This window comes from Populus nigra, chromosome 1, assembly GCF_951802175.1.
Source record: "Populus nigra chromosome 1, ddPopNigr1.1, whole genome shotgun sequence".
NCBI classification, from domain to species: domain Eukaryota; kingdom Viridiplantae; phylum Streptophyta; class Magnoliopsida; order Malpighiales; family Salicaceae; genus Populus; species Populus nigra.
In genome coordinates, this window is record NC_084852.1 from 24,304,096 (window position 1) to 24,317,106 (window position 13,011).

At 34.2% G+C, this 13,011-nt stretch overlaps 2 protein-coding genes across 3 annotated transcripts; both read right to left on the reverse strand.

The window, feature by feature from the left end:
• Position 1: 1 nt before the first annotated feature.
• LOC133679679 (probable protein phosphatase 2C 24) lies at positions 2–2,221 on the reverse strand. Of its 2 annotated transcripts, XM_062102361.1 has the most exons (5): positions 1,682–2,220; positions 1,434–1,591; positions 1,003–1,314; positions 799–904; positions 2–711 (listed from the first exon to the last, which is right to left on the reverse strand). In XM_062102361.1, exons 1-5 carry the CDS (start codon positions 1,977–1,979, stop codon positions 350–352), a joined length of 1,236 nt encoding a protein of 411 aa, XP_061958345.1. In that variant the 5' UTR covers positions 1,980–2,220; the 3' UTR covers positions 2–349. The 2 variants fall into 2 exon arrangements, with proteins under 2 accessions (XP_061958345.1, XP_061958338.1); XM_062102354.1 differs by having other exon boundaries at positions 1,434–2,221.
• Positions 2,222–8,347: 6,126 nt separating this feature from the next.
• Positions 8,348–10,370, reverse strand: LOC133675403 (tropinone reductase homolog At1g07450-like). The gene is made up of 5 exons (XM_062096769.1): positions 10,064–10,370; positions 9,599–9,806; positions 9,114–9,327; positions 8,890–8,996; positions 8,348–8,672 (listed from the first exon to the last, which is right to left on the reverse strand). Exons 1-5 carry the CDS (start codon positions 10,153–10,155, stop codon positions 8,493–8,495), a joined length of 801 nt encoding a protein of 266 aa, XP_061952753.1. The 5' UTR covers positions 10,156–10,370; the 3' UTR covers positions 8,348–8,492.
• Positions 10,371–13,011: the final 2,641 nt, after the last annotated feature.

Genomic DNA, 13,011 nt, shown 5'->3' on the forward strand with positions numbered 1-13,011 from the left:
ATGATGCTACGAGAAATTCATTCCAAATGCACCAGAGAAAGGAAAGTGATGGTATCCGTACAACCACATAAATATTAAGGACAACATCTGGGACCTCATGGCAAAAGGATTTCATCTGGAATGGGAAAAATAAAATACAGCTGGTGTCCTGATTTTTTTTTTAATCAGTTGCTGTGTTTCTACTCCCATTTTCCTCCTCACGAAGGAAATATCCTGAAAAACCCACCCACATTTTTTTTTTTTAATTAAAAAAGCTAACCTTGTCGGGACCTTATCACCCAGCCCTCTAAAAAAAGAGAGGGGAGAATCAGAGGAGGAGATGATAAGATCCGTGTAATAGGTTGCTTTGCTACGTGTCTTTCCTTAAATTCACCACGACAACGCTCACATTGTCGGTACTATGCCTGGCCAGCGCCATCTTCGTCAGCAACATTGATGCCTCAGAGCACGCCTTGTCCGACATTTCCCCACTTCCGCTGCTGCCGGCGGGTATCCCCACAGCCTCATTGTTCTCCACCAGTCTAGGAGAACATGGACCCGGCGCGTGCCCTTTCCCTCTCAAACACGTACGCGCCACCATGCATGCTGTCTCGTTGGAGACCACGTCCCAAAGACCATCGCTTGCTATTATCAAGCAATCATCCTCTGCCGTTCGATCTATTATTGTTACCTCTGGCTCGCAACTAACGTATGGCTTTAGATAGTTATCACCTGTGGTTCGATCGGAAAATGGTAATGTCAGATCAGTTCATGGTTTCAGCTTTTAACTGAGCAATCGGGTCTTGCTAATATATTTACCTATGGCTCTTGACATGGCCAGAACTCCAAGAACCCTTGGGCCGTCCCAATAGATGACCCGGCCGCCAGCGTTTTCGATCCGGTTAAGCTCGTCTGGACGGTCAGGCTGTTGGCACGAATAACGAGGAGATCAAGTGAGTTTTTAAGCTGGAAAGTTACCAGAAATAACACGAAATGTGACTGATGTGGATATTAATCGCAAACCTTGTGATCGGAAGACAAAGGGAGTGGTTTCCCATTACGACACAGGACAGCTCTTGAATCCCCACAATTAGCGACAACGATTTTGTCAGGAGATACAACTGCAACAACAGCAGCGGATCCAACAGCATCACATTCTGGAGTTTGCATCTCACACTTGCAATTCGCCCGAACCTCCACCCCTTGATTCCACGCTATTACTTCCTTGTCCATCCGCCTAAAGCTTCTTTCCATTGCGCTTTTCCACCCCTCCTTGATCCCCCCAAACTCCTCTTTCACCAGCTCATGCAATCTCTCCTTACACTTTACTGCCACCTACACAAAGACCCAGAGAGACAGAAACTAAAATGAGTTCACATTTCATTTGATTGTTCCAAAAAAAGAAAACCAAATTAAACAAAATCTAGTAGCTGTTTGGTTTTTGGAAACCGTACATGAGAACAACCGTGGCCATCGTAGACACCAAAGAAGTGCAACTCAGTTTTGGTTTCCTGGTCTTTCCGACAGAATGAAGGGTGAATCGCTACCGCATCTTCCATGTCTCTTCTCCTTCCACAAACCGAAGCCACCCCGAATTTTGGAAACAACTGATCTGGATCGATTAAAGATGTTGATAAAATTGAGGGACTTGAAGTTAGATTCAAAGAGTATTGCCTCGAAATTATGTTCTCTGATGATTTACCTTTCTCAAACGGTTTATTTTCATCTGGGTGTTCAGCACCACAGTTCTCCACTGCGTTCTGACAATCACGAGAACACGGGCTAATATTACTACCACTACGAGTAGTACTGTAAACTTGCAGTTTCTGCCTTTTATGGGTGCCCATGTCATCAGCTTCTGTCTCTGTTGAGGCCACTCCTGCCACGAATCTGAGCCGTCTAATCTCCATTCTTCTCCGTCTAGCTATTCTTGAACTTGGCTCACATGACGTTGACGATGCCTCGTTCTCACTCACCACTCCACGGTAAATCTCGGCCATTGATATAACACTAAATTATCACTCCTACCACAAAATCTTCAGCACTAATCTAATTTAACTTCATTCCATACCTCCTCTTCGTTAATTAGTTTTCTATTTGTTTCTTTATGTGGGGTTACGGGCATGAAATTGGGAAAGAGAAATACTGCAGAGATAGATGAGAGCGTTCGCGCGCTTGAGCGAGAGCTTTAAAAGCACAAAGGCATGTCTTGGGCAGCTCTGAGCATTGTTGCCACGGGTAGCCTGCCCATCACCGTCACGGGCAAAGCAGTAAGTATTTGTGGCGTGGCGTGGCGTGGATGTGGACTGTTTGGAAATGCGCCAGATTTTTTTAAAAGAAAAATATATTTTTATATTTTATAAAATTATTTTTATATTTTTACATGAAAATAATATAAAAATTAAAAAATCTTAAAAATACAATTAAACTGCAATACAAAACATCACATCAAACACATATCCACCGTTTGATCTAACCTCCTCGTCAACAATAAAAAAAGTCTGGTTATGTGGCCCAATGATGTCTGAACACGACCGTAATAGGTACTAGCTTTCCTGACACGCATGTGGTCCTTGGAAAATACCTTTTCGGTATTTTCAACTTTAAATTCTCAAATGTTGAAAAATTTGGATGAGAAGTTGGAAACACGTGTCTACATCGTAGAATACGAGATTGAAGCCAGTGCCTTTAAAATCCCGACTTTATTCCTTCCTGCTCCTCTGGCCCAATCAAAATGCGTTACGTTAACAGCTGTGGACGTCGACGTCTTGGACCCACATGTCCCAGTCGCTGATGCTTGATAGAATATCTGAACATCCATCACAGTCTCTGATCCTGGACACGTGTCAAGATTGAAATCCTTCAAGGACCCCATTCTCTTCAAAGTTACAGTAAAGTTGATCGAAGGTGCAAACCCATCACGCTCGTCCAGCAGGAGATTTTTTCCATCAAGTTTCGTTACTATTTCTTCGGAGAAAACCCAATATATATCTTGTTGGCGGCATGGAATCATTCTCAAGCATGATTTTGGTTAATCGTCTGTTGGGTTATTGTATTTAAAAAAAAATTAATTTTTTTTCTTTAAATTAATTTTTTCACATTTTCACATTAATATCTTATTTTATTATACTAAAAAATAAATTAATATCTTTTCAAGTGAATCTTATCTTTAAATAAAAGCTATCACATAGCTCAAACACTCTTATAAATTAACATTATGGTGAAAGAAAAGAGATTTAAAGATTGTCTTGTGTGTGTTTTATATGTGAAGAGATGATGCCTTTTTTTCTTTTTTCTTTTTTTTTGTTAAAGAGGAGTTAAGTCTTTATATCCAAGTAATGGAGTTTCTTTTTGAAATTTAACATAATAATATTTTTGATAAAATAACATAGCTCATAAAGTATTTAGAAAAATAACTTATTTTAGCAAGTCTCCAAAGATATATGTGACTTGTGAGTTACTTAGTGTTAATAGTGGCTCCATTAAATTGTAAAATGACATGGCAAAATTTACAATAAATAAGAAAGGAGAGAGATAGAAAAAAGAGACTAAAAATATACTAAAACTCTAATGACGACACTACTAGTGTCGTCAAAAAGATATCAACAAGGTAAATCCAATGACACTGAGAAACCAACAATAAATAGAGTGAGCCACACAAGTCGTTCAAATGTAGAGGGTCGCTAAACTTAGGATAATTCGTGTGCTTACCTCAATCATTGTTAGTGACCTTACTTGGTGTCGATGAATTTCTATCATCGAGATCTTTCTTATAGTATTGGTAGTGCTATTATTGGTGTGCCTCCTAGTCTTATTCTTTTTTTCTTTCTCTATTTTCTCTCTCCTTTGTCCTCATTGTAATTTGTGAAGAAAGAGGAGAGAGAAAAAAGTAAGAAAAAAATAAAAAAATCGTGTAGACACATTAAAACTCCAGTAAGAACATCACCGATACCATCATAAATATCTCAACAAGATAAATTTAAATACACAAAGAAAGGTCATCGATGATGACAAAGTGAGCCACCCAAAAATGAAAATGCTCACTTATCTTTGGGTGACTTGTATGGCATACTTTGCTTACTATTGGTGATTTTTCTTATTGTCGTTAGATTCATCTCATCGAGATTTTTTTTATGAAACATGTGTTGTCCTTATTGAAGTTTCAATGTGTCTCAAAGATATATTTTTTTATCTTTATTTTTTGTCTCTCTTATTTCTTTATTGTAATTTCTTGGAAGCCATTTTACACTTTGAGAGGGTTGCTTGTGACGCTTGCAACTCTCAAGTTCCATATGTCATATGTGTTCAACCTTTTCTCTTCATAGGTTATAAATACTTCATGAATCCTTCAAACTCCAAATTCACAACCTCTTCATTCTTAACTTTTTTTACATACATATTTTCGGAGCATATCTCTTTAAAACATCATTTCATATTTCTCTCTGTAAAGTTATTGACTTAAGCATATGAGAGTTTCCACACTCATAGCATACATGTTTTCAAAATCTATCTCTTTATTTATCTTTTTAATATATCATTTCACATTTTTTTTTTATAAAGTTATTAACTTAAACATTTAAAAGTTCTTATACTCATTAAATAAGATTTTTTGAAAGTATCAAATATCAATAATATTAGTTTACAAAACATTACTAACCATCAACCACTTAATTTTTTGAATTTAAATTACATAACTGAATAAATAAATAAATTATTTAAAATAAAAATTTAATCAATTATCTAATATATCATCTCTATTTCTAAAGGCAAACGTAAACGGAGTTTCAAAACAGAACACGTCAGAGCAGAACACGTGGGACCAAACTATGGATGGTGTAAAAAAGTGGTGTCTGGTGTGGCAGGGAAAGGGGAGGGGGTTGCAGGAGAGGGGAGAGGGGAGGCAGCAATGACGGACACGTTTCGGGAAGAGCAGAAACTCGTGGAAGATTTGGCGAAGCAGTTAAGTTTGAAAGCAGGGGAAGCTGGTTACGTGGTGGTAAGCACTTGGGTTTAATGAAGGGTGGATTTATTGCATGTTTTGCAAGTTGCTAGCTGGTTTTCTGCGTGGGAGATGAGCAGCGCGTAGTTTTCCAGTAGCTTGTCTGCATAGCATTTGGCGCAGTGATGGAATCCGTAAGCATGCGAATGATAAAGGAAAAGGATTGGTATGAGCTGAGGGAGGATCAGAGGCTGACACCTCCACTGGTTCCAAAGTTGTATCTGGCAGCACGGCAGCCCAAGGATCTAATGAAGCTTTCATGACTCTGTGTGTTTTCCGTGTACGAGCGTCAGTGGTGGCATGCTAACAGCTTGCTTGATTTCCCCTCATGAACACGAAGGTCAAGGAGTCCATTTATTTATTCCTCAGCTGATGTATGTACGCGAGGACTGAGGGAGTGCTGTATAACCTGCAGTTTAAACGACTAATAATGCCCTTAGTTTTATTTCAATTCGGATCATTTAGTCGGTGCACTCCGCGAAAATCCAGTTGCCGAAGCTTTTCGCGGCCAAGTAATGAATCTACAGTTTTGTGAGGAATATTAATTAGGATGGAAATAAATATAAAATTTGCTTAGAGGCTTAAAAATACTATTTTTAATTTATTTATTTATTCTATACAAAAATAATCTTTAAAATACAATTAAATCCTCTAAACCTTTAAAAACATAAAAAAATAAAATTAATAAAATAATATATATTTTTATTATATTTCTTTTCTATATAATAATATGCTTTTATATACTTGAAACATTAAAATAGTATAATTGTTCATCTATCTAATTTATGTGGCAGCGAACATGCAACGTAGCATACTGCCCATTCTAATTTTTAGAGTAAACCTTGATTCTGAAATATTACGATTCTTCGTATCCTTTTATTAGGAAGATTTATTTAAAAACTTTCAAAATTAAGAATTTATTCATACATCATTTTTTATTTTAGACTTATTTAAAAATATTGTACATCACAATATCATAAACACACCTTTACATTAATAAAACTTAATATTCTTACGAGTAATTCTCGGAACCTTATAATTATTTATTTATTTATTCAATACATATGGGATTAACAGTTCCAACATTTCACAACACCACAAAATCTAAACGAACTCTTTAAAATACTATATAATTGAAATTAATACATTAAAACAAAAGTTAAAAGAGCTAGTACTTTCGCATTACATAAACTCATATTTTGTTGTAGATTCATGTAATAAAATAATTATTCTCATATAATATCACTTAATTAACTTGTTGTTGGGGTAAAATATATTTTTTATGGAATTTATTTGTCATTATTATATTAATAGGAAGATAACTTGATTTTTTTATATATATTAGGTACATGATGAAATAACTTAAATATTTTTAAAATAAAAAAAATTAAAAATTAAGAAAAAAAGCTTTCTGGTTTTTTAATGCTTTGCTTGCACAGTACATTACCCTTATAAACAAAAGGAGTAAAATTGACATCCAATGCCATTTTTATTGTTTCATCATGTTTTTTTTTATTTATCATTATTTTAATAAGAAGCAATTTAATCTTTCAACAACTATGAATATAATTAGAAATTTAAAGTGGTTGGCACATGTATAGTGAGTGAGAGATGCTAGCCCTGTTTGGGCAACAACTCCTGGTAGTCAAACATCGCCTTTGATAAAGATCTTGAAAATGTTGCACCATCCTATTTCTTATGGTTAGACATATGTGCACGGTGAAGCAGTGATTGAGCTCTGATGATTTTTTTCTCTCCATCTTTTCTTTCTATTCACCTTAAATTTTATATCAGTCTTTTAAGAAATCAAATGTGTCATATCAATTTGTATTTGTATCAATTTTGATCTCTTGCTCTTTTAATTCCTATTTGTTTTGATTTTAAAACTATTTGAAGATGAATTTTTTTATTTTTTCTTTTAGCATTTTATTTCATTTAAAATTTATATCCAATTTGATCCTTATTATTTTGATTATCATTTTTTAATACCTTTCTTGATTTTTTTTTGAATTTTATCCCTTATCATTTTATTTTATTTAATCTTTGCATCCAATTTGATCCGTATTTTTATTTTTTTTGTTATTAATATTTTTTTAACTTCACCCCTGAATATTTTATTTAATTTTTGTATCTAGATTTAGTCTTCATTCTTAGATTTTTTTTAAATTTTAGATAATTAAGAATTTTGCTTCGTGATTTTTTTGTGTTTTCCTTCAACGCTGCTTTTAGTCATGGTTTCACGACTAGGTCACTTGCTTCAAAGACTAGCCTGGTTTAACTTTGTTTTTTTTTTTTAATTCTTTTTTCAATTTTATTCGTTAATATTAAGTTATTGAGCCTTGAGTTTCGTGATATTTCTTAATTTTTTTTATGTGGGGTTATTCTAATTTTATATCTTATGTCGCAAGTTAGTCGAGTTGACCCATGTTTTTTTTCTTTAAATTTATTGATTTTCCAGTTTTTTCTTTTATTATATAGTTTGTTTGAGAGTTGATCTTCATTGTTTTATGTAAATTTTTTTGTGTGGACTTATCCTGATTTTTTAATAGAATATGAATTTATCATATTGACCCGAGTTATGTTTTTTAATTTTTAAAAAAATATTATTTTTTTAAATTTATCCTTTAATATTACTTTAGTTCTGGATTTCTTTCATTTTGTTCGTCTTGTATGATGAGAACGATGCCGATCCAACATTTTTATTTATTTACTTGTTTATTTCGATGCATGAATTTGCAGGCCACTGAGTCCGATAGTGCACTAACACTCGTTCAGATATTAGGTCGATGGGACAAATACTCTTTCCTGTGTCAGCAATAGAAGATAAATCAAATTAATATTTTTTAAATATTTTAATATATAAATATTAAAAATAAATTAAAATAATAATTATAAAAAAAACATTTTTTAATTAAAAAATATTCCGTATCACATGGCTAAACACACTTAATAAAGTGGAAGCAATTGTACTTCTATGCTTTCAACTTGAATTAATTAAAAAAGATTCATTTCATTAATTTAAACATCAATCACAACATCATTTATGATAATCAAATTCTCGAATAAAATGATGGGCTAAACCTAATAAGAGGACATAAAACCAAATACGTACTTATCATAGATTTTTAACATAGAAAGAAAACAAATTCCATCCCCCCCGCTAGCCCACGACCTCTATAGAACTCATTGTTAGTTGCCTGCTAGCTGCAGATACCAAGAAATTCTTCACAGGATATATATTTGACAATTTTAATAAATTCTTCACAGGATGGTAGTAGAAATCATTGATTTACAGAGGCTTGTTAAGGGAACCAAGAGATTTTCCATGACATCATATTTGCATCGATGAAGCACCAGATCGAGCAGAGCTGGAAAAAAACTGACTTCTTCTTTATTTCTCAAGACCCAAATACAACCAGCATAAGAGACTTAAATACATGCATATGGTAATAGCAAGGAAATACGACGGACCGTCCATCGTCCACATCCCTCACGAAATGGTTCTAATTCAAGTTTACAAAGTGAGACCATTCACAGTAAATCCTCCATCAACACAAATGACTTGTCCTGTTATATAAGAGGCTGCAGGCATGCATAGAAATGCCACCAAAGAAGACACTTCCTTCGGCTCTCCGAGTCGTCCCATTGGAGTGCGGGCCTCAACAGCCTTCAAAAACAATTCATTCTCCAGATCCTGAAACACGAAACACGTTCAAGAATCACTCAATCCCCAAAACTTAAACTGCCAGGTGATAATCTATGTTTAACAGCATTGATTTTAATTGAAATCATAAAAGTCATATTAATTAACAACAAAAGGCACATGGGTGTGTTTCAGCAATGTTCATGCTCGCTAGCTAGCTGACAAAGAGCACAGCACAATTACACAAGCATGTACAAAACATTCTTACACGCTCAACAAGTGGAGTTCTGATTAACCATGGCGCAACGGAGTTAGCCCTTATATTGTCTTTCGCCCACTCGCATGCCAAGTTCTTTGTAAGTTGGTTTATTGCTCCTGCAAGTAAGCACACAAAACTCACAACCTTCAAATATCTACTCTTCATTTCTGAGTGGATGGCTAGCTAGGTTGAAACGAAAGTCAATCAGATTAAGAAAACATTGAACTGGGTACCTTTAGTTGCTCCATATAGGCTAACACTCACTGATACCACACCAGAAACAGAAGACATAAAGACGATGTTTCCTGCTCCTGAGTTTTTCAAAAGAGGATGTGCAAGTTGGCACAGATGATAGGCAGATTCGAAGTTGGTACTCAGGTAAAGTGAGATATCTTCGGGAGTGACGTCAAGGGTCCTCTGAAAATATAGTATCCCAACGTTGTTGACCTAGAGAAACAGGATTTGGTATATTATTAGCTCGAATTAATTTTCAAGAAACAATATAAAATTGAATCGGTACAAGAACAGCATTTTATATTGAGCTCTTAAGCAGGGCAAAATTAAAATACTATTAAATGCTAATGAACCAGTGGGGGATCAGAATTGAACCCCAAACCTCCAAGAACTGAAAGTATAGATCTTAATTGCTCTTTAACACTAATAAACTAGCTTATACTCACGATGCTTTTGCAAGAGATGTCAATAAAGGGTGACTTACAAGGATATTAAGTTTCCCATCGAACTGAGAGGAGACCGTGCTCATTAACTTCTCTCGTTCAGTTCTAGAGGAAACATCGCAAACCGAACCCGTGACTTTGAAACCCTTCATCTTCCATTCCTGTAAGCATTCATTGAGCACAGACTCAGTCCTCGCACATGTATGGATGGTGGCACCTAGCCCTGCCAATTCCTCCACAATAGCATGCCTGACCATATAAAACAAATTCAGCAAATAGTTAGCCAGCACAAGGGAAAGTCGGACAAAGTAGGCTAAATGAAGTCTCAACGAGGAAACAGGACGAATCGTAAGATCATATATTTGTGAACAGTCATTAAGTGACTGGCTTTTTGGAGAAATTTAACATCAAATTACACTGAGCTGAGCTGAGCTGAGCTGAACTGTAAGGTTTCGATGAACAGGGACGAGTGAAGAGCAAGGAAAAGAAGGAAGAGAGATATTTACCCGAGTCCCTTACTTCCACCGGTGACAAGAGCTGTCATTCCTTGGAGTAGCCATCTGTTGTCCCTGCTGGAATTGCAATCTGCTTGGGCCATCTTCTCTGGTTCCTCTCCAACTTCCTTATCCTTTCGAACTTAGATATGGCATAGCCAAGTTATAGATCCAATCGAATTAGACGTGCAGAAAAGTTACAAATTTACAATCGAAGACTTGGGTCTGCATACGACTTCAACACTTTGCGATGGATTAGTTGGCTGTTGTCATTCGAGAGGTGGGGCTCCAACCGCACCTTGACTAAAAATGAAGGAAATTAAGATGGTGCTGAGAGAAGTGGTTGTTTTTTTCATTGTAAAAAAAGCTACGCAACATATAAAAACAAATCAGAGTACCTTTATTTCGAACACATTCTTTGGAGTATATTTAAATTATTGTATTTTTAATTAAAAATATACTAAAATAATATTTTTTATTTTTTAAATTTATTTTTAATATTACCGTATCAAAATAATATAAAAATATTAAAAGATAATTGAAAACAAAAAAAACAAGTGCACTGATAGGCGCATGGGCCCCGTTACCCATGTGAAAAGGAAAAAATTCCGACCGAGGAAGGTTCTATGCCATATTAGTCAAAAGCAGCCCCGTTACACTGAAGTCACTCTACAGTTATTGCTCTTCGAAACAAGCAGTCGAGGAACCCTATTTGCACTGCTTCGAGACCGTCTGTGCAAAAGGATATCCTAAATCGAACACGAAATCGCCTATGCCTTTTGTTTTTCGTGATTTTATTTCGGATTGTGGTCTTGAAAAAATATAGAGTTCCAGTCTGAGAAATATATAAAATATTCTATCTATATATCCTTTTATTTATATAGCAAAACGAAAAGGAGATTAAATCCAACCTTTTGATTCGATAGAAAACATATTATCCAAACTGGGAAAATACACAAAGTGCTTTGGTAACAGATGACCTTCCTCCGTTAAAATGGTAATGGAGGGATAACTCTTGATTCCAGGGCGGGCGCCTGGTCAAGAAAGGGGTGCCACGTATAATCCAAATTCTACTTGACTTTTCAAGTTCGTAGAATGTAGGTATTTCTTTTCTTTTGGTGGTCGTTTCAAACATTGTAATTTCCGTGTAGCTTAGGATGTTTTGGGTCCAACTTTCCCGAGGACCACACGGAAATGCGTGGAGTGTATTTTGTGTCGTGGTACCTTCTCTGGTGTAGTTAAAAAAAATTAATAAAATTATTTGTAGACGTTGTTGGTTTGATTAAATTATGTGTTTGATAAAAAAAGTTGTTGGTTTGATTAAATTATGTGTTTGATAAAAAAAATGATTGGAGAAATACAATTTAAAAATATTTGATTAAAACTGCGGTTGAAAATGATGTTATTATTAAAATGACTAAAAAAAACATGTATTAATTTCTTAGTTTGCAATTACGTTAATGTGCATTGGATTATTAATATATTATAAAATCATTACGATCTTATTTTTATTGTCACATTAAACTAGTTGCAATCATATCACAAGCACAATCCATTTGAGAAGGTCTTTGTTATCCACACCTTTAAGAACATGGAAAAATATCAATTAAAAAATCAATGAAAATAAAATTGGGATGACAATTAAATTCAAGATATCACCGAAAATAAACAAAATGAAAACCAAGGCAATTTTATTATTCATACACTTGAGTTTAGTTCAACAACAACTTATCATTTAAGCATCATAATTTTTTTTTGGACACCAAGACTGATTTTTTATTTTAAGTCAGACAATGACACCAACAAGAAACTTATCGTTTAACCTTTCCTTCTCATTACAAGCTTCTTTGGACTCTCAACTCATAAAAAAACTAGAGCAATTCATATTATCAAAGTTAACTCCAGACAGAAAACTAGCTAGATATATATAATTTGATAAACTGTCTCCAGAAACATCTATCTTCCTATCAAAATCAACAACATTAAATCCCAACAAAAAATTTTATTTGTGTGCATAAATTGATCTAAAAAACCCGAAATCACTACTTTAATATACACTTCAATCTTATTTTCTTAAAAGATTTTTTTTTTACCACCGACATCTCCAACATTAAAAGTTCTAATGAGATTTGGCTCTCATAAATAATAAATATCAATATGTTTCATGCTTCTATTTTTTTTAATTTTTTTTGCTAGATTAAAGATAAAAAAAATAACTTGGATCCAAATGGTTCAAAATTTTCTATGGTTTGCAATTGCAAATTAAAAGGCCCACTCTTTGCATAATCATCATGATATATCTCTAGCTTTTTTTTTATTTGTTTTTCCCCAGTCACCATTGATCTTTCTTACTATTTGCTTTCTTATTCATCTCAACCGCTATCAAAATTCTTTCTAGTAATTTCATGTTATTTCTCATATATAAGACAAATTTAAGACAAGAAAAGAAAAACCATAAATTTTTGAAGTTGCAAGCATAGTTCAAAGCTAACAAGAAGACAAATTCGAACTAAAAAGCAATAAAAACAAGAGAATACAGGTCACACATGAAAATCAATAAGAAATTACTTAAAACTCACAAAATAATCCAAAGGATGATCTATAAATCTTTAAGAGATTTCTTTTTGAAGCTATGTAATTCCAAATCCAAGAGATGATTTGTAGAATTACAATAGATTTAGCTTGAGTGTTCTACTACCTTATCTCGTTTGTGTAACAAGGGAGGAGGAAGGTTATTTTGGTCTCTTAAGGTTTCAATAGTAAAAAGAAAGAAAGATGAGAAATCTATCACATGAACCTTATAGGAAAAAGCTAGTATACAATGTTTATTATAAACCACATGTTGTAACTCATTTGTTAATGGGTCTCACAAATTTTATCACTGCTTTTTGTTGTTACAAAACACTAAATAATTACAGTACATTCAAAACACCAAAGTTACCATAAAAACAAGCCCACAC

What these genes read in the sequence shown, in the direction of transcription:
- LOC133679679 (XM_062102354.1), bottom strand. Translation starts at nt 1,979, where the DNA reads ATGGCCGAGATTTACCGTGGAGTGGTGAGTGAGAACGAGGCATCGTCA. An exon ending in CTTTGTCTTCCGATCACAAG is followed by an intron (nt 905 to 1,002) that starts GTTTGCGATTAA and finishes TCGTGCCAACAG; the next exon opens with CCTGACCGTCCAGACGAGCT. An exon ending in GGCCATGTCAAGAGCCATAG is followed by an intron (nt 712 to 798) that starts GTAAATATATTA and finishes ATCGAACCACAG; the next exon opens with GTGATAACTATCTAAAGCCA.
- LOC133675403 (XM_062096769.1), bottom strand. Translation starts at nt 10,155, where the DNA reads ATGGCCCAAGCAGATTGCAATTCCAGCAGGGACAACAGATGGCTACTC. An exon ending in ATGGGAAACTTAATATCCTT is followed by an intron (nt 9,328 to 9,598) that starts GTAAGTCACCCT and finishes CTGTTTCTCTAG; the next exon opens with GTCAACAACGTTGGGATACT. An exon ending in GAACTCCACTTGTTGAGCGT is followed by an intron (nt 8,673 to 8,889) that starts GTAAGAATGTTT and finishes TTCGTGTTTCAG; the next exon opens with GATCTGGAGAATGAATTGTT.